This window comes from Garra rufa, chromosome 9, assembly GCF_049309525.1.
Source record: "Garra rufa chromosome 9, GarRuf1.0, whole genome shotgun sequence".
In the NCBI taxonomy this organism is placed as follows: domain Eukaryota; kingdom Metazoa; phylum Chordata; class Actinopteri; order Cypriniformes; family Cyprinidae; genus Garra; species Garra rufa.
In genome coordinates, this window is record NC_133369.1 from 46,318,238 (window position 1) to 46,339,899 (window position 21,662).

At 36.2% G+C, this 21,662-nt stretch overlaps 2 protein-coding genes across 3 annotated transcripts; both read left to right on the top strand.

The window, feature by feature from the left end:
• Positions 1–14,615, top strand: fez2a (fasciculation and elongation protein zeta 2a). 2 transcript variants are annotated; one of them, XM_073846638.1, is made up of 9 exons: positions 1–302; positions 1,388–1,496; positions 1,581–1,697; positions 5,053–5,170; positions 5,254–5,504; positions 6,693–6,773; positions 7,772–7,847; positions 7,945–8,010; positions 12,312–14,615. In XM_073846638.1, the coding sequence occupies exons 1-9, from the start codon at positions 1–3 to the stop codon at positions 12,326–12,328; spliced, it is 1,137 nt and encodes a 378-aa protein (XP_073702739.1). In that variant the 3' UTR covers positions 12,329–14,615. The 2 variants fall into 2 exon arrangements, with proteins under 2 accessions (XP_073702739.1, XP_073702740.1); XM_073846639.1 differs by lacking the exon at positions 6,693–6,773.
• A 2,695-nt stretch (positions 14,616–17,310) lies between these two features.
• On the top strand, positions 17,311–20,034 carry clec3ba (C-type lectin domain family 3, member Ba). The gene is made up of 3 exons (XM_073846647.1): positions 17,311–17,441; positions 17,681–17,776; positions 19,182–20,034. Exons 1-3 carry the CDS (start codon positions 17,315–17,317, stop codon positions 19,580–19,582), a joined length of 624 nt encoding a protein of 207 aa, XP_073702748.1. The 5' UTR covers positions 17,311–17,314; the 3' UTR covers positions 19,583–20,034.
• The last annotated feature ends 1,628 nt before the right edge of the window (positions 20,035–21,662 follow it).

The following is a 21,662-nucleotide window of genomic DNA, read 5'->3' on the forward strand; positions in this document are numbered from 1 at the left end:
ATGGCGGAGCCTTCAGCGCGGAGAGATGATGAGTGGCAAGATTTGAACGCATTTAAGGGCGGAACGGGCCGGAATATTCATCTGGAGCGGGTTGATGTGAACACAGAAGAGATGTCGCTGCTGCTGGATGGAATTACAGACACCGAGAACACATTTGAGACGAGCTCTTACACATCCGCTGAGGACATGACCAGACACTTCGACCAGAAGTTACAATTATGCTTTAAAAATATAGACTCAAAACCGGATGCAATAAACCCAGTGACGCCAATAAATGAAGATACGACACTAAAATGCGACGAGTAAGTAAACAAAAGCATGCATTAGTCTAATTAATGTACATCAGTGGACCATTGAAGACATTCAGTCAGAGCGCATAGTAACGGTGTCTATTGAGTGCATGACGACAGGATGCTGTAATGGCTTTAAAATGTAATGCATCATGGTTCATCTTGTGAAATGTTCACAGATGACACCTTACTGATAGCTAAGAGTATGATTATTAGTTATAACTGGTTAGGAATGGTTAGTGTGAAGAATTCCTGTGCATCAGCGGAGGTCACGTGACTGGATGTTGTTTACTGTCATGTATACAGGCATGATTATTCTGAAGCAGGAAGGAAACATATACAGTAATAGTTATAATTATATAGTTGCGTTATTATTGCAGAAGTTAAAGCATTTGAAAACATGAAAGTGTAAAAAGTTTACTATGAAGTGCTAAATGGACCAAAAATGTTTATTTTATTTAAATAAATGTTTTACAAAATATTTTGGAAACTAAAATTGCTATAAAATTAAAGACATGTGTCTAAGTTATGTTTCAAATTTGAAGTCGATATCACATGAAATGAGGATTTCCTGTCACAAAAGCATACATTTCTGTCACAAAATTATGTCTATCATAAAATAAACATTAAATATGGAACCTTGAATTATAGCAATTAACTATATGTGTTTTGTGATTATTAATACATACAATTTGTGCATGTATTAGACAACATAATGTTCAGTAGTTTATTTACTAATGGTTTAAGGCTATTTTGCGATTTCAGTCATCATACAGTAACCTTTCTCTTCTCATGGAAGACAAGCGATGCGATACTAAACAGTCTCTCGCTGTCTGTGCTTGTAATGATTTTTGCATCTTTCTCGGACAGTTTTAAATGCTTGCACACTGCCCACATGTTTGCTGCATTAGTGCACGCCTCTATTTGATCGTGTCAAGTCATTGTTCGGTATCATTTAATGGGCCTTTTCGCTTATTCCGCTGAATAATTTTGGTTGCCGAACATTCGGTGCATCCCTAACTTGAAGGGTTATTGGCTCTTTGTGGGAAGTGTGTGTGAATAGAGTTTAGTTCACAGACGTTTTCTTGTCCATCCAGGATCTGGAACGCTCTGACAGATAACTATGGCAGTGTCATGCCGGTGGACTGGAGTCAGTCTAAAGCCCGCTCAATTCACCTCTCAACGCTGAGCATTGATGACAGACCGGTGAGTCTAGAGCCCAGAACCTGTGTCCACTAACAATGAGAGCATTCAGACCGCATTAACACTTCCTCTGTCTCGTTCCGTCAGCGGATGGAGAGTGTGAACCTGGATCTGTCTGATGATGAGGACCTGAGGGAACAGATGGACATGCACTCCATCATTGTGTCTTGTATCAATGAGGAACCGCTGCTCACTGCTGAACAGGTGAAGACTGCTCACTCCTGTTTGGAAAACAGATAATTCCGCTAATTCAAAGTGTGTTCAGCCTAACAAAGCAAAATAACCAGAACACATCGCCAAGCAAATACTGACCCACACATTTGAACAGTAGTAAAAAATGTTATGTTTTTAAAGAAATTAATTCTAATAAGTATAATTTATCCACCTTATTCTTCCTGTAAGAGTGGGCGTGGCCATTTGTACATTTTATGGATCTGGCTTCTGGACGAATTTGCGTCCAGCTGTTTTTAGCTGTACAAAACAGCTGGTTTTGCTGCTTGATATTGCAAATTGGTGTGTCTTACTATATTATTTTAATGCATTATTTTAATTATAAACACACTGGTTTGTAGTGCAACAGTTTTACCGTTTACTGTACATTGTTCTTCTTTATTATTTCCTTATAGCAGCTAATGAACCGAAAGTCTCGCCCATAGGCTTACTGTACTTTTGGGTTAAAGAATAAGGTGGATATATGCTGCCTTTCCATAGCTTATAGACACTTTCCAATTGGATTCCGGCACAGAAAAGAACACTTTTGAACTTTCTATTAATCACAGAATTCTAAAAATTTTTATAAATTGTAAATAATAATAATAATAATAATAAATTGTTGGCAAATTGTGTAAGTTTTGTGATTTCAATTAATTAGACATGCTTTTTGATTGCAGAAATTTTATTTAACCATTAAAACTGAATCCAGAAAAAATTTAAACAAAAACAAAAATCATAATTTGGGGAATTATTATGTAAGCCTGTTTTTTTTTTTGTTTTTTTTTGCAGAATAACAGAATAAAAAATAATAAAGGCAATTGTGACCTTTTATCTCACAATTCAATCTTTTTTCTGAATTGTAAGCTCACTGATACATTTTTTACTTCATGGCTGATACTGGCTTCCGTAAAAAATAAAATGCAATCTGGGAAAAAAAAAAAAAAAAAAAAAACTAATTTTATAGGGCCCTAAAAGTATCAAGAAAAATTTACAAAAATGAGAAATTTGAAACTTGAATTAAATTTAAATTAAATTATTATTTAAAAACTTATTTTAAAAAACTGGAGTAATGGTTGCTTAAAATTCAATTTCGCTATCACAGAAATAAATTACATTTGAAAATATTATAAAAGAAAACTGTTATTTTACATTGTAATAATATTTCTAAAAAAAAAAAAAAAAAGAAGATTTTTCTGGTCAACTAGTAGTCGTTCATTTTAAGCATTAGTCGACTAATTGCATGTTTATTAATAAACCATTTAAATCCAAATAATGAGCCTTTAATAGCCTGCATAGGCAAGTATATACAGAGCTTCGGTTAATTAATTTTTATTTTTTTTGATGTGTTTAAGTTCAGAGACCAAGACAGCAGAAAGCTCACCCTGTTTGCTTTCATTTCTTTTTTTACAAAAGCACAATGTTTTGTTGCTATTGTACACAAACAAACGTAGATTCTTTACCGATTCGAAAGATGTATTATTCATATCTGTATGACCAAAAATGACTATTTTGAGTATTTTAAGAGCGAGTGACCGCACCAGCACCTCCATCTGTCGTTCTAGTATTCAGCTTCCACACTCCGCACAGACAATTGATTAGCACATATTTTTCTACATTGACATTAGATTGAGCGGTCATGTAAAGTTGCTACTACTTACAATTTTAGATGATGAGCCATATTTGAGGTCGATGAGTGATAATCGAGCTCTTGGATGTCTTGCCCGATGTACTGTATCACCACATAGACCAGCCGTTAATGATCTGTTCGTCACCAACTGCATGACTTTGCCACTTCCTGTGGATTTTTTTTCTCTGACTAAGCGACTAATACAATTTTGGTCGACCAAGCCTCTTCTCGTCAACTAACGGTTAGGGTTAGTCGTAGGGATGGCGAAAACTAAAAAATTTCTTGACCGACCACCGAGCCTCATTAGCCGGTTGAAACCGGTTAACCGATTAGTTTAAAATATGGTACGCTATTTGAAATAACAGCCATTTCGAGCCGCTCCTGCAATTTCGCAAGTATGTCGCATCTGGCCGCGATCACACCGAACGCGTCTTTTAGTTCTAAAAACGCGAGGCGCACAGCACTGCCTTTTTTTTGGTGACTTTTAATAAAAGAGCGTGCTGCGTTTTTTTATGTTGCTAAGCAACGACCAAAACAGCTGTCCTGTCAGTCAAATCAAAGGATTATAGCGTGAGCACTCTAAAATCTTAGTTTTATGCATAGACTGTTTTATGCTGTTAAGTAAACTGTCATATTAGCAGAAACCCTAAAAAATACAGCTCCGGGTTACCCACGATAGACACAAAAGGTTTCTCCTCTATTTCTTGCAGTCTCCGGACTTTTTAAGCAACCGTAAAATTCCGTCACCACAACAGAAGGCCCGCCTCTCCATTCAGTCGATTGGACAATGGAAAAGAACGCGAATGACGTTGGGCGTTTTTCCGCTCAGAGTTGATTTTTTTTTTCAACTTCACGCGCTCAGAGCGCTCCTGCAAAAACGCGAGGCGCAGCAGGCGGTGAAAACGCGAGGCGCCTGGGGCTTAAGCAGCGCGTAGAACGCTCACTGCCAACAGAAAACCATTCAAAAGAGGCGCCTCCGACTGCAAAAACGCCTTCGGTGTGATCGCAGCCTCTCTCTGCCGCTCTGCCTTCCGCACACGCACACACACACACACACACACACACACACACACACACTGCCACTCACGTCACTTTTTTAAAAATCCCCTACAGCGCGAAACATGAGTCCCGCAAACGCGGCGCCGAAGAGCTTGTTGTATGTAATCGTAGGACAAATGGCTCCTTAGTTTCAAATGGTTTGGGTACAAGGTGATCGCTTTGAAAATAAAGGCGTTTGTCTAGGTTAGAAGCTCATTTGAAACATTGCCACGGCTCATTTTAAGAAAATGACAGCTCCGAAGAGACGCCGCTTTAGTTTCGGTAGTGCTAACCATAATAAAGAAAGATGATGATCATCATCACCTTATCGGTTACCACTGAAATGTAGATGTAATGTATTTCCAAATCTAAGCCCATCTTATGCGGAATGTTGCCTAATAGACTGCAACATGATAAAACCAATGGATAAAACAGGCACCTTCAGAATGCGTAAAAGACGCACCGGCACTTTTTTTTTAACCGACTACCAACAACTTTGACCGGTTAACGTTGATACGGTCAACCACCGGTCAAACGGTCATCGGTTAACATCCCTAGTTAGTCGACTATTAGGGGGCAGCCCTAAATATTTCACAATATTACTGGTTTTACTGTTGTTGTTGTAGTTTTTTTTTTTTTTTCAAATCTGCATGTATATCTGAAAGAAAACTTTATTTTCAGGTGATTGAGGAGCTAGAGGAGCTCATGCAGGACTCGCCAGAGATCGCTCCACACTCAGACCTTTCATTCATCTCTCAGAAGAGCCAGAGATCTCACAGCAGCCAACTCTACGAGGAGAGTAAGTATCCTTCTGGAGGTCACGTGTAGGGCTGCTGAAAGCGTGTCTGAGCGTATGCTCTGTCTTTCTCTCTCTCTGTGCAGGAGTGCGGCTGATGTCTTTGCTGGAGCTGAACGATGAGCTGGAGGAAGTGGAGACGGCCATACGCGGGTATTCAGAGGAGCTCATCCAGCACCTGGCCATCAGGGATGAGCTGGAGTTTGAGAAGGAGGTGAAGAACAGCTTCATCTCAGTTCTCATAGACGTACAGAACCGGCAGAAGATCCACCGAGAGATGCTGAGAAAAAAGAGGAAAGTGAAGAACGTGTCTGGATCAGAGAGACTGCAGTCTTCTGTGAGTAGCATGAGCGATTAGATTGGGTTTAGTTGGAGTATTTTTGTTTTTTGTCTTGAGCTTGGTCAAAATTGACCATATTTGTTTTCTTAAGGCAAGACACTACAGGCAAAACTATTGTTTTCTCATGCATTGGTCAGTTTTGGGCTCTTGTGATGTTTCAGACAACTGGAAAGAAAACATCCACTATAATACACTTTTAAAGGGATAATTCATCCAAAAAAGAAAATTCTGTCATCATTTACTCACCCTGTTCCAAACCTTTTGTTAAACATAAAATATATTTTGAAGAATGTTGGCAACCATTGACTTCCATAATATATATTTTTTCTCCATAGAATGGAAGTCAGTTTGTTGGTGAGTAAATGATAACAGAATTTAAAGGGGTACTTCAAACCCATAAGACTTTTATTCATCTAGTAGGGATGTAACAGTATAAAAAATCTCATGATATGATAATATCTCGATATGAAGTCCATGCTACATGCAATATAAAAAAAAAAAAAAAAAGGCAAATGGAGTCTGGGAAGAAAAAAATTTATTTTGTGCATTTTAAAGTTAAATTATTCTATTTAATTTGGTTTGAGAGTTCAAAGTTAAGAGCTCCAACTCATGTTCTTAACTGAGAAAGTTTTAAGTCAGAAAAAAGTCAGTAAATTGACTTGTACCTGAACTTTAAAGGCGACTCAACTCTCTTTTTATTAGTGGCATACTGTCTCAGTCTAAATTACATTCACACTGGTGTTTTAAGCCAAAGAAATTAAAATATAATAATAATAATAACAGCAATTTTACATTATTGTCATTCCTATGAAAGCCATTTATTGTAAGACACTGCACTGTTAAAAAAAATGAAAATGAATATGTCATCGGTATATTATTTTTGCTTTACACTGCAGTAGGGAAACAACAATACTTCTTTCCTAATTTCCTAATTTCTACACTTTGAATTTAGACTGCACTAACATTACCTATTTAAACCACTAGCTATCAGCAATTCATACTGCACTTTTAAGATTTTATTTTGTTTTATTTTATTTTGGCAGTAAGGTCTAAACAGGGTAAATAGAGCTCTTTCTTCTTCCTCGATTATCTCTTGCTGTAGTTGATGTGGTTTGATTTCCCTTTCATTCTGTTCTTTCTGTCCCGCTCTCTCTTTGTCTTCTTTCTTCTGTTGTGTGCTTGTAGCGCTTCAGCATGGAGGGAATCTCCTCTGCCATTCAGAATGGGTTTCGCCACACTTTTGGCAATGGGGGCGGAGAGAAACAGGTGGCTATATCTCCCTCTTTCTCTTTTCTGCTCTTCTGGGAGTGTCAGATCTGTTCTTGAAATTCAGATCTAATACATTATCTGCAGAAATCTAGTGAGCTGGTTATCAGTTAATGTTTTTAAGCATTACACTGTATGCATGCTGTCAATCCCAAGACTGTTTTGGATTGTTAGTTGCAAAGTGATGCTGCATTGTGCCAGAATCTGTGAAAAATAACATGCAAAAATGAAAATGTAGCTGAGAGAAATATTAAATAGAAATATATTTTTATTTACTGGGAATAAATAGAAGCTAGTGATGTTAAAAGTTATGTTTTCATAGTTTACACTGTTACTATGGCTCATATTGGAGTTGTAGTTTGGAACAAAACCCTAACCCAGGGTTCATGAGTAGATAAAAATCTCATAATTAATAACAGTATTTTCAGAAATTAAAAATACACAAAAAATGTATAATTTTAAATACATTTGTAAATTTTTTTTAAGAAATTAAAAATACACACAAAAAAATGTAATACATTTTAAAATATTTTTTAAGAAATTAAAAATGCACAAATTAATAATTAAAAAATTTAAAAATTCAATTAATACATTTATTATTGATTAATATGTTTGAATATTTAATAATATCAAAATAAAACTGTTAGAAAATAAAATAAATATCTAGTTTGCTTTTTTGCATGTAATATGACCATTAAATTACATCAGAGAACTGCTTTGTCTCTGTTATTTACTTTAGGGTGTTTAGGTTACTTAGTTGTATTTCATGAAAATGTTTATGTTCAAGTTTAATGTGGTCACCCTAACAGAGAACTTCATTGTTTTGCACCACAAAATACTGAATACTGATTGCAGAAATATATTGTATAATGAGATTATACATTTTTAAAGAGTTAAAAAGTTGATTTTCCAAGACTGCCGATGTTTTGAGGCACATCCCTTATCTGTCTGTGAATGTGACGGCATGTTTAACCCCTCTCATATGTGCTTTTATTTAGTATGTAACAACAGTCATCCCTTATGAGAGGAAAGACGGACCACCATCACTTCAAGACCTTCAGATTTTTACCAAAAGTGAGGCTTTTTTTGAACATGAATACCTTGTTATTACTGCTACAGGTTGTTAGTAGCCTATACATATTAATCATGTCGAATCAATGCTTTCCTACAGTTTTAGAAGCCATGAGAGACGACAGCGATAAAGTCCCAAGTCTCCTCACAGACTACATTCTCAAAGGTAACAACAGTGAGCTAACAGAAAAGTGCCACATTTAAGAATAGAGTGCTGCAGTGTTGATGTATTTTTGTAGGCCAGTCTGTATATTCACATCACCCTGATTCTCTTGACAAAAACCTAGTAGGATTTTTACATTGGCTTTTGGATTGTTACAGAAAATAAGCTCTGTGACCAACATGGTCACATGACTTCAGTATACAGTGAGGAATAAAATTATTTGATCCCCTGCTGATATTGCATGTTTGCCAACTGACAAACAAATGATCAGTCTATAATTTTAATGGTAGGTTTATTTGAACAGTGAGAGACAGGATAACAACAAAAAATCCAGAAAAACGCATTTCAAAAAAGTTAAATTGATTTGCATTTTAATGAGTGAAATAAGTATTTGATCCCCTATCAATCAGCAAGATTTCTGGCTCCCAGGTGTCTTTTATACAGGTAACAAGCTGAGATTAGGAGCACTCTCTTAAAGGGAGTACCTGTATAAAAGACACCTGTCCACAGAAGCAATCAATCAATCAAATTCCAAACTCTCCACCATGGCCAAGACCAAAGAGCTGTCCAAGGATGTCAGGGACAAGATTGTAGACCTACACAAGGCTGGAATGGCCTACAAGACCATCACCAAGTAGCTTGGTGAGAAGGTGACAACATTATTCACAAATGGAAGACACACAAAATAACTGTCAATCTCCCTCGGTCTGGGGCTCCATGCAAGATCTCGCCTCGTGGAGTTTCAATGATCATGAGAACGGTGAGGAATCAGCCCAGAACTACACAGGAGGATCTTGTCAATGATCTCAAGGCAGCTAGGACCATAGTCACCAAGAAAACAATTGGTAACACACTACGCCATGAAGGACTGAAATCTCCCTGCTCAAGAAAGCACATGTCCAGCCCGTCTGAAGTTTTCCAGTGAACATCTGAATCATTCAGAGGAGAACTGGGTGAAAGTGTTGTGGTCAGATGAGACCAAAATCGAGCTCTTTGGTATCAACTCAACTCGCCGTGTTTGGAGGAGCAGGAATGCTGCCTATGACTCCAAGAACACCATCCCCACTGTCAAACATGGAGATGGAAACATGCTTTGGGGGTGTTTTTCTGCTAAGGGGACAGGACAACTGCATCGCATCAATGGGACGATGGATTGGGGCCATGTACCGCCAAATCTTGGGTGAGAACCTTTGAAAATGGGTCATGGATGTGTATTCCAGCATGACAATGACCCAAAACACACAGCCAAGGCAACAAAAGAGTGGCCCAAGAAGAAGCACGTTAAGGTCCAGGAGTGGTCTAGCCAGTCTCCAGACCTTAATCCCATAGAAAATCTGTGGAGGGAGCTGACAGTTCCAAACGTCAGCTTCGAAACCTTAATGACTTGGAGAGGATCGGCAAAGAGGAGTGGGACAAAATCCCTCCTGAGATGTGTGCAAACCTGGTGGCCAACTACAAGAAACAGCTGACCTCTGTGATTGCCAACAAGGGTTTTGCCAACAAGTTCTAAGTCAATACTTATTTCACTCATTAAAATGCAAATCAGTTTATAGCTTTTTTGAAATATGTTTTTCTGAATTTTTTTGTTATTCTGTCTTTCACTGTTCAAATAAACCTACCATTAAAATTATAGACTGATCATTTCTTTGTCAGTGAGCAAACTTACAAAATCAGCAGGGGATCAAAACAAATGTCCTCACTGTAACCACAGTAAAGCTTTTGACCGCTATTTCAGCCTTTATTTAGAAACATTTAGTTAGAACAGCTTGCAAGAGTAAAAGTTCTAGTGAGTATGAGTTTATCTGTTCGGTGTGGTGATGTTCATTGTCCCTAAAAATCTCTGTAGTCTCATTTAGACACTTTTTTTGGAACCATCTTTATCAAGACAAGTAAAAGCTTTTAAAAAAAAATCACATTTATGTATTTGTTTATTGTAGAATAACATGAAAATTAATAATGAAAAATAAAAAATAATAATGAATAATGAAAATGTCTTATTTTAGGAAATAGCTTATATTAACCACATACCTTATTTCATACCTTAGTAAAACATAAAAAAGTATCTTTGCTTTGGATGTTTATTTTAGTGTCATTATTCTGCCATTTCATCATGGTATTTAGTTACATCCGGTTCCAGCTTTCTTTCATCTGCAAAATGTTGCACATTTAGATTTACATTCAGAGATTTCACAGATTACATCCTGTTTGCTCTCAATTCAATTCTGAGTGGTGCACAACACAATAGTGATTGTGTTTTACTGTCCTCAAAGGCAAACTGAATTTACACCTTGACTAATGATCATGAAAACTCCTTTTAATGTAGATTTATTTTGCTCTGCTCACATTTAAGCTATTCACTGCCTGCATTGCATCTACTAAGATCTCAGTTCTTTCATCTTCCATCAATTGTTACGAGGTTTGTAAGAGGTTTAGTTAATGAGTAATGAACATTTAGATTGTACTGTGTCTGTGTTTGCTTGATAATGTGTCTACCTGCTGTTATCATAGCAACAGATAGCATTTCTCTGCTAGTTACAGCCTTCCTCTAAATGTAACGGTCAGCGCTGCTCAGTTTAATGCAGTAAACCCCTGTGTGATGTGTCTATAGTGGTGCTTTAGTTTAGTCTGTCTTTTTAGTGGCCCAACACGTCTAAGGAAAAGAAATAGTCAGTTTTGTCATTATTTACTCACCCTCATGCAGTTACTTTGTCATATGTAGTCTACTGGCCAAAAGTCAAAATAAAAAAGGTAACATCATAAAGTATTATTAATGCTTAAAATATTTTCTACGTGAATATATTTGAAAATGTAATTTATTCCTGAGATCAAAGCTGAATTTTCAGCATCATTAGTGTCACATGATCCTTCAGAAATCATGTTGTTTAAAGGTGCAGTGTGTAGATTTTTGCGGCATCTAGCGGTTAAGTTTTGAATTGCAACCTGATTGCAACCAACGGCTCCGTCCACCGCTCACCCCTCCCTTTACAGAAACTACGGCAACCGACACGCGATTAAGATGTTGTCGTTTCAGACAGCAAAGAATAATGAAGTTTCTTTTAAAACGTAAATAAGAGAATTATATTTACTTGATAATTCAATAAAACGATGTTATTGTGAATATTGCAGTTACTTGTTCATCATTGTGTCAGTGTTTTTTCCCAAGAACAGCAGTGATGAAACGCGATCTGTAGAGCAGTTTGTCCGTTCAGGGCTACAGTAGAAACATAACGGCGGCTTCCATGTGGGGGGACCCGCAGTGTATGTAGATATAAACTGGTAATTGTAAGGTAATAAAAACATAATGGTTAATTAAGTAAGGTCTTTATTCACCCCTGAACACATAGTTATGTATATGATATTGCATTTCTGTCTAGAGATAATCTTAAATATTACACACTGCACCTTTAAGAAACATTTTTGACTATTATCAATGTTGAAAAAGTTTGTGCTGCTTTATGTTTTTGTGGAAACCATTACACATTACCATTTCAAAAGTCATTAAAAACAGAAATAAACACTCTTATTCAGAAAGGTCACATTAAATTGATTCAAAGTGACATTAAAGACATTTATAATGTTACAGAAGATTTCTATTTCAAATAAAACAACTTCTTTTGAACTTTCTATCCTGTTTCCACAAAAATATTAAGCAGCAAAAGCTGTTTTCAACATTGATAATAATAAGAACCATAATTAATAATTAAGATGCAGATCATCATATTAGAATGATTTCTGAAGGATTATGTGACACTGAAGACTGGGGTAATCCAGAATTAATCACAGCAATGCATTACATTTAAATAAAATAGATTAAATAAAAAAAAGAGTTCATTTCTATTGTAATAATAATTTGTAATATTACTGCTTCTACTTTATTTCTGATCAAATCAAAAACGTCTTTTAAAATAATGTTATATTAAGCTCTTTTACAAAGTCTTTATTTTGTTTTGGGGGTGCACTAGAACATGCTCTCATGCTTGGTGGTTTGAAAAATACATTATTTTTCACATAATTTACATTATCACAATAGCTTTCTCCTCAGGTTGGCACAAATGGCTCGATTAGTTCCGGGTTTGATGAAGGGTCCACGACCCGAAAAATAAAATATTTTGCGATTGTTAGCAGTCCCACTGAGTTTCAATTGGTGAACTGCTTAGATGGCATTTCAGTGCTGTCACGCCCCTTCCCAAAGCAGCAAACTAGATTAAAGTGATTCTTACTTTTTAAATGTGGATATTTTTCTTACAAAAACACATCGAATCGCTAAAGGAGGTTTTTACTGATATATGATTTTTCTTTTTCAGTGCTCTGCCCCACCTAGAGAGAGGCACGTCTCTTCTTCTTGTGTTAAAGCTTGAAGCGTCTCTGGAAAGATCTACTCACTGTGTTCCTCAGATTTAACCTTCTTCTGACAGCTTGATGTGTTTGACTTCAGCTGCAGGACTCAGTTCTTCTGTTCTGATGTCATGGTCTGTATTTTGCATGTTTTACTGCACATGACAGTTTGCAGTATACAGTGTTTGTGTGTTTGCAGGTTTGTGTGTTCAATGATTCTAGGACAAATCTAGATCCAGATTGTCCAGATTCTAGGGCTTGTCTCAGTGTAAACGCCCGCCTTATTTTGCAACTTAGTAAGCTGTTTTCTGTGAATGTGTGAGGCTTCTGATTCATTAGCTGCTATAGGTAAATAAGTAGAAGAGTAACTACAACCCCATGCTGCAATCCCATATGTATGAGTGTGATAATACATTCAAATAATTTGATAACAAATACAAGTTTGATATATCGAGCAGCAAAATGGAGTTTTAAGGGCTAAAATAAGCAGGACATGAATGACATCGAAAGCCTCAAACATTCAAGTTACAAATGGCTGCATTTGTTATTAGACTGAAAATAAGGTGGATAGTATTAATGTACTAATGCAGCGGGATTCTTGTCAGAGAGAGTTAAGTTACTATCCCATGGTAAGCAGCAGTTCCACATACTGCATGATCTAAATCAGTGGTTCTCAGCTGATAAATGCTAAATAATAATAGTTATTTAGTTAATAATATATATATATATAGACTACCAGTCAAAAGTTTGGACACACTTCCTCATTAAAGAGAATGGGAAAGTGTGTCCAAAGTGTATATATATATATATACATACACACATATACATACAGTGCCTATATATAAAGTATTCATACCCCTTCATTTTTTCATGATTTGTTATGTTGCTGCTTTATGTTAAACTGCTTTAAAAATGAAATTAAATATGACACCCTCAGATTCCAGATTTTCAAATAGTTGTATCTCAGCCAAACACTGTCCTATCATAACAATCCATACATCAATGGAAAACGTATCTATTATAAGTCAATCTATTATAAATCCCAATTTCAAACATTTGACCCTTATGAGAGGTTTTGTGGTCCAGGGTGCACATACAGGGATGCACATAAGTGGTATGCAGTGCACATGTGTGACCAAATTAAAAAATGTGCTGTGTAAATAAGTTCAGACCGCTCATCTGTTAATGCACGATTACCATTTTAGATCAGCAAACTGCAATTCTGTGTAAGATTTCTATTCTAATGGAAAGCATAAATCTAGGATGTCCTCTGTTGTTTTCACAGCACAATGCAAAACTGTGACTTTTCAAGATAAAAGCTTTAAACCTTTTTTATCCTAACAACAGACAAAGTGCCGCTTAATAGACTCTAGTAGATCAGTGCAAGAATTTACAATATTGGGGGAACAATGTGACCGTTTCTACTCATTGGGTACATTTTCCCCCTTAATATTTTTGGTGGTTATGGTCTTGATCCTAAAGTAAAACCAGCTGGGAAGCACTGATGTAAAGCATGCTGTATTACTGTCAGCTCATCGTGGGGTGTTGTAGTTCCAATCCTAAGGGTTGATTAGTTGTCCTATAACATGTGTGCACTTACTGTTCTTTTAAATGTGTGTTTTGCTCAGATTTATTGAATTCTAGTGAGCGAATCAACTGATAATGCCTTACATCACTAAACATCAATTCATTCTCAAAACCAACTCTAAAAGAGCTTTACTGTTACATTTTGCTGTTACGGTTGTGTGTTTGAATCTATGCACAGCACTGAGCAGCCATCCGGCCTGCATTAAACCGACCGGAGCGTTACAGTATCTTCATTACCTGAGACACATTACGCCTTATTAAATAAATCTACATGCTGGTGAGATTGTGTTACAATGCCAGTATTTGAATGTAAGATCTGCTTGTGTGTCTGTTGAAGCAATAGTTCACCCAAAAATGAACATTTGCCATACAAATGCAGTTGCTCACCAATGGATCCTCTGCACACTGCAAAAAATGTTTTTCTTACTTAGATTTTTTGTCTTGTTTCCAGCAAAAATATCTAAAAATTCTTAAATCAAGAAGGATTGTCTAGATGAGTAAAAATTATTGTTTTGTTTTCAGAAAAAAACAAGTCAAAATTAAGTGGGTTTTTTGCTTAAAACAAGCAAAATAATCTGCCAATGGGATAAGAAAAATAATCTTCTTTTCGGTTTGAAGTGATATTTTTGCTTACCCTAGTGGCAGATTATTTTGCTTGTTCTAAGAAAATCCTTCCTGATTTTAAATTTTTTAGATATTTTGGCTGGAAACAAGACAAAAAATCTAAGTAAGAAAGCATTTTTTGCACTGCAGTGAATGGGTGCCGTCAGAATGAGAGTCCAAACAGCTGATAAAAACATCACAATAATCCACAAGTAATCCGAACCACTCCAGTCCATCAATTAACATCTTGAAAAGTAAAAAGCTGTGTGTTTGTAAGACACAAATCCATCATTAAGATGTTTTTAACTTCAAATCTTTGCTTCTGGCCAAAATCATCTATCCATAATATTGCTTCCTCAGTAAACAAGTCTATTCTGATGGCACCCATTCACTGCAGAGGATCCATTGGTGAGGAAGCAATTGGTGATGGAATGCTACATTTCTCCAAACCTGATGAAGAAACAAACTCATCCTCATATTGGATGGCCTGAAAGTGCATAAATTGTCAGCAAATTTTCATTTTTGGTTGGATTATTTCTTTAAATCGGTTTCATATCAAGACCTACTGTAGTAATCAGCTGGACAGCAATCAGTTGTCAGTTATTTCAGAGGTTTAGTTTGTTCTTTGTGTTAAATTAATAATGAACAATTATTAATATTGTGTCTAACAGTTTGGTATAATATGTGTAGACTATGGCAATTTATGTTTCTTACTTTTATTTATACTTTTCAAAGCAAAAAATAAAATATATATTTAAATTTTTTTGGCTATATTTCTCATTCTTCTCTGCTTTAATAACAAATCAACATTTGCTAACCGGTTGCTGGCAGCCATTGTCTTCCATAGTATTTCTTCCATACTATGTTTGGTTACTAACGTACTTGAATAAATCTTCTTTTGAGTTCAACAGAAGAAAGAAACTGATACAGGTTTGGGACAACTTAAAGGGGTCATCGGATGCAAAACTCACTTTTACATGTTGTTTGAACATTAATGTGTGTTGGTAGTTTGTGTACACAACCACCCTACGATGAAAAAAATACACTTTTTTATCTTTAAAAGTAACATCCCCTTTTTAAAATCAGGTCATTCTCTGCTTCTTGTCGGTGTGATGACACACTGACAGAGGCCCCTCCCACAATAGTTGATTGACATGAGCATCTTACCTTAGACCCGCCCTCACCGAGCTGAAACAGTCTGATCGCCATTGTGTGACTCAGGTGCAGAGGAAGACAAGAATGTCTCCGACTGTGCGATTGAGGTGTTCTGTTGTGGGATGTAATAATGAACATAGCAGAGGATTAAAGTTACTTTCGTTTTTGAAAGGAAAAAACTCGCTAAACTGGGCTAAATGCAGATAAAGTAAACATTACGGCTCATCATCCCACGGCAGAGAGGGGCTCATTTGCATTTAAAGGAACATGCAATATAATGAGTTGATGTTTGCAGAGCTGATTTTGAAGGTACACGTGTTTTTTTACACTACTATTGAGAATTTTTAACCAAAGTATATTATAGACTTTTCATTAAGACCCTAAAGAATCATATGAACTTGTGGAAAATGGGCATCCGATGACCCCTTTAAGTGTGAGTAAAATGATGACAGAATTGTTATTTTTGGGTAAACTATCCTTTTAATTCAATGCAAAGTCATTCTGTGCACACATTGAAGTCTTGACCAGAAATCTATTTTAACATTGTTCCAGCATCATTTCCATGAAGAAATATTCAGTTAGAGCATTACAGGGCATGTTATCATAGTGTCATTAAACATCTATTTTAGGCTTTTCAGCAAAGTTTTAAAACAATAAACAATTATAAAAAAATCTTATCTTTTTTTTTTTTTTTTGGACAGAAAAAAATAAATTAAATTATATATAGTTATTGCCTCACTTCGTTTTCTGCTCACCAAGCAGCATCTATTTGACCACAAAACAGTAAAAACTAATATTCTGAAATACTATTACAATTTCAACTGTTTTATGTTTGAATATATTTAAAAATGTAATTTACTGTATTTCTGACAAATTTCTGAAGGATTATGTGACACTAAAGACAGGAGTAATGATGCTAAAAAAATCAGCTTTGACCACAGGAATAAATTACATATTACAAGATAGTAAAATATAAAATTACAATATTTCACAATATTGCTGTTTTTACTGTATGACTGCTTTGGTTCTTAATTAAACTTTTGACTAGTGCAAATGTAACTATATACCTCAAGATGACATTTATGAAAAATACTCACATGTCATACCTAAGTGCTGCATGTGCTTTTAGTTAACACCCATAATACACCCATGTTTTTCCATTTAGTATTCCACTCCTGCCAAATGTCAGGGAGTTTAGAGAATGGACAAATACACACACTCCACCCAGTTCAGATACAGACGTTATGACGCTGATGTAATACAAAATTATAAACTCATGGGATTTAAAAACAAACCTTGTGCAATAGTGCAAAGAGTAAAACGATAATATATACAACATATTATTATTACTGATGATTGATAACTGTAATAAGAGACGCTAATACCTGATACCTTGATTTGTAAATGATGCAATGCAAAATAAGTTAATACTACTTGTACCGTGTTAAAAATACTACTAATAAAATAATAATAATAGCTTCAATAATGTAGCCCTGAATACCAGAGAAGACTTTTTGCTTAGTTTAAGACACTGGTAAATGAGAATCATCTGTTGATCATTCTGTTACGCAGCTCAAGATGGGCAGGTTCACTTCAGCTGAACACATCAGTGTGCTGTGTGCCTCAAATGCTTCTAGCTTCACATACAGTGAGGAAGATGGATTTCAGAGCCGTGAAGATTGTTTTTTGTGTGATTTGTTTGGTGCACTGCAGTCCGGAGCAGAGCTCCACCAAGAAAAAGAATGGCAAAAAAGGTAAACGGAAAATCATTTCCTAAATGTTAAAATGCAACTTTACTGTCTAGCTGCAAAATTTCTACACAGCATACATTTTATGCAACTGGTAGTTTGCATTAATTAGATTTTACAAAATAAATATTTTACTAGATTAGCTCATTCTTATTCTAAAATTTTTAATTTTCATTCTAATTTAGCGCATGTGTGTGTGTATTATATATCTATTCTGTTTTTGTGTTTTCTGTTTGGTAATGAAGAATCAAACAGTGCTGCTATTGAGGAGCTGAGGAAACAGATTGAGCAGATTGTGCAGGATCTGAATTTGCTGAAAGAACAACAAGCTTTACAAACAGGTGAAGCTGCATCCATTTTAATTATGAATATTAATAAAAATCTAGTATTATTATTTTGTTGTAATAACAATAAACCCATCAAAATTGTGGAAGTCAAGTGTGTCCTTGAGCTATAAACCAAGTCCTTTAACATATTAGTGAAACATTAACTATAATTCAATATTTATAAAATATATTGTTAAAAATTCAATGTTGTGTATTTACAACATTTACCAGCAAAGTATTGGCACCCAGATACACAACAATAAAAAGCATACTTCATGTTTACTTGGAGTTAAAGTACAAAGTCAAAGTCAGCATATTTCCAGAGTATAATTTAGATCAAATAAATGTAATAGTATACATGTAAATCCACTATTCCACTAGTTTTTGGGAATAAATTGGCCCACTTGTTTCTCAAGAATTAGTTTCTATCTGAAGTTTTCCTTTGTATTGCAACTAGGGCTGGGACACGATTAATCGCGATTAATCGCATCCAAAATAAAAGTTTATGTTAACATACTAAATGTGTGTTTACTGTGTATATGTATTATGTATATATAAATACACACACATACATGTAAAGCCTTTAAAAAATACTTATATGTGTGGATAGTTATATTTGTATTTAATTTAGATTATTTATAGAATTATAAATATTTTATTTATTTTAATTTAATTTTAATTTTCAGTTTTCTTTAATATACATGTTTGTGTGTGTATTTATACATACATTATATATACACACAGTAAACACACATTTAGTATGTTAACATAAACTTTTATTTTGGATGCGATTAATCGCGATTAATCGTGTCCCAGCCCTAATTGCAACTATACTGAAAAAAAAAAACAATACTACTCAAGAACTTACAAATTAGAGTTTGTAAACTCTCTGTAAACTACTTGTTTTTTTAGATATTTTTTAATACTGGAAGTATAGATGTCTTTATGCAAGCTTAAAATTAAGCTTATAGTTAACTTTTTATATTATTTTTTGCCCTCGATACATATTCATTTTTATATTATTATTATTAAACATGCACTTTTTTAAAAGTGTGCTTGAGTGTGTTAAGAAAATGGCATGTAAGTGACTCACTTTAAGTACACTTAAGTGCCCTTTTATTTAATTAATATTATCTGCAAATATGTTTTTTAAAAGTATACTTCTAATATCGGAAGAACACTACAAGTGCACATTCCTATTAAGCACACGTCTTTTCCACATGGGTGATGTCTGCATGATTTTTGATGTTGATGTACTTGTTCCTGGAAAACATTCTCTTCTCTGTATGAGATATTCAGTGAATTCAGTCTGTTGTGTGTTAGTCACAGCTCATAACATAAAGAGCATGTCCATCAAACCTGTTCAGGGTAATGGCCTGGAAGCAAACTTCCTAAACTTCTTATTTTCCTCCCTTATTAGTTTGCTTAAAAGGCATCAAGATCCCAGGCAAGTGTTTTCTTGTAGACACGACGAAGAAGAGCTTTCACGCCGCAAACGATGACTGCATTGCTAAAGGAGGAACACTCAGCAGCCCTCTTTCTGGCGATGAGAATGACCAGCTGTACGCTTATGTCCGGCAGACCGTCGGGCCAGAAGGGCACATCTGGTTGGGTGTGAATGACATTCTAAAGGAGGGCGAGTGGACCGACCAGACAGGATCACCAATACGCTTTAAGAACTGGGAATCAGAGATCACCCATCAGCCCGATGGAGGCCGCAGCCAGAACTGTGCCATCCTGTCCAGCACAGCCAATGGGAAGTGGTTTGATGAGGATTGTCGTGGTGAAAGAGCGTCTGTCTGCCAGTTCAACATCGTCTAAGCCATTCATAGAGCAACACGCTATAGAAGGATGGATTAGACAGACATTTACAGTAGAATATGTAGCAAAAAGATCAGTTAAAGATACAATATGTAAGATATTTGCATTAAATATATATAAAAACCACTAGAACAATGCCATATATTTTGTCAGTACGCCAAAAAAGTAGTAAGTCTGAATTTATAATAGTATTCGAAAAAATGTAGGCGTAAAGTACCTGGATGACCTAGCACATGAATCAGATGGACATTTTACTATCCCATGAGGCCAAAGGACAGGATTTATGAATGGTATTGAAGCATCGTAATAGGTCATGTAACAGTAACAACATTGATGTCACATCCACCATCTTGGAAAGGTCACTCACAGTAAAAATCAACTTTCCAAGATGCACAGCCTCTGTTTGTAAACACTACCCAAATTTAAATTCTTGAGGAAATGGAATAAACTTTTACAGATAAGAATTCGTTTGTGGTTTTAATATTTCCTCAGTATTGCAGGTTTTTGTACTATGGTAACATTTTAATGTTGTGTTAGGCAACAGCTTTGTCTTCTTGTGTTGTGTTCATTTTGGAAAATCATTTGCTTAAGTCTATTGCAGATATAAATATTCATAGACACGGACCAAAATGGTAGATGGCTTAAATATAGCGGCCAATATAAACAAACGCTAATAAGGCTTCTACGTATTCTATTTTTGAAGCCTGATTCCCTGAAATAACGCTTTAGCCCACCAAAACAAGCAGAGCTGACTGCTTTATGAGTCGCCTCTGAGTGCCACTTTATCAGAATATTTAAACTGATAGGCTTTGCAATGTTTGTTTTCTATTGAATAGTCTCTCCCGTTATATATACGTGCTTATTGGGAATGCATCCAAGCCCCGGAGGAGGCCATTCCTCTGGTGGAGTGGGCCTTACTCTAATTGGATACTGTAAGTCTGTGCGGTGTAAGCCAGGGATATAGTGTCAACTATCCAGCAGAAAAGTCTTCGCTTTGTTACTGGCAGCCCTTTAAAATTGCCTCTAAAGCATAGAAATAGCTGCTCTGAAAGCCAGCAATAATTAGAGCTCTGTACATATACTCTAAGAGCTCAAAATGCTCAGAATAAAATAGGACCCTGCTCATCCTCTGGGTTTAGGAAGAGCTAGAAAGATGATGATTTGTTCTCTGTGAAGTGGAGAGCATTTTAGGCACATAGCCATGTCTTGGTTTGGGGGTATCTCTATAGTTGTAAGGCCCAAAGTCAAGGCATGAAGCACTGACTCACAGTGCTTGTAAATTGCCCACTTGCTTGACCAATGTTAAAGTCAGTAGGAGGGAGGTTTTATTTGACATGGGGCAACACTAGTATGAGGAGTATTCGAGTTCCCCTCCAAGAACGACAAGGGTTTTTTTGCCAACTGATTAGCTTGCCACAAGAGAGTGATTTGCCACAGTGACTGCCACATTCTTTGAGCGTGGAAGGGATGCGCTCCTTATACAGCAACTTTTACAGAAAGGTTAGCACGGATGACATGTCACAAGGGGATGGGTCCTCATTCCGTATTGCACACAAGTCATAAAAGACTGACCACTTAAGGGCATAGAGACATCTCGTTGATGGGGCTCTAGCCTCCAAAATAGTGTTAATCACCACATGGAGAGCTGCACAGACTCTAGTCAAGGGGTCCAACATCAAGGCTCCATAATTTGGCACAGATCATGCCTCTTTCTTGAGAGAGGATGTCATTCCTGAATGTAATTGGCCAAGGATCTGCTGATAGCAGCTAGATTAAGCAGCTGATTTCTCTACAGTGGGGCCACTAGGAGGAGTGAGCACCCATGAAAGTTGTCTTCTGAGGCGAAGAGGTCCACCTCTGCCTTGGGGGTGTTGTCTCCATTCTCCTGGAACTACATTGCCCTGGGACAACATGTCCACTCCTTGGTTTAGTGTGACAAATCTGAATGATGCTACTAGCCACTAAACTGTCAATGAGAATTACGGCATAAGCCAAGCCCACGTCTAGGCCGAGTTGATGACTTTCCCAAGAAAGACGACTTGCTGGCTGGGAGAGAGCTCTTGGCTGAATTGATTTTTCG

Bases quoted from the DNA above. Each gene is read 5' to 3' on its own strand.
- fez2a (XM_073846638.1), top strand. From the start codon at position 1: ATGGCGGAGCCTTCAGCGCGGAGAGATGATGAGTGGCAAGATTTGAAC. The intron at 5,171-5,253 runs GTAAGTATCCTT...CTCTCTGTGCAG, and splicing joins CAGCCAACTCTACGAGGAGA to GAGTGCGGCTGATGTCTTTG. The intron at 5,505-6,692 runs GTGAGTAGCATG...GTGTGCTTGTAG, and splicing joins CAGAGAGACTGCAGTCTTCT to CGCTTCAGCATGGAGGGAAT.
- clec3ba (XM_073846647.1), top strand. From the start codon at position 17,315: ATGCTTCTAGCTTCACATACAGTGAGGAAGATGGATTTCAGAGCCGTG. The intron at 17,442-17,680 runs GTAAACGGAAAA...TTGGTAATGAAG, and splicing joins GAAAAAGAATGGCAAAAAAG to AATCAAACAGTGCTGCTATT. The intron at 17,777-19,181 runs GTGAAGCTGCAT...CTCCCTTATTAG, and splicing joins ACAACAAGCTTTACAAACAG to TTTGCTTAAAAGGCATCAAG.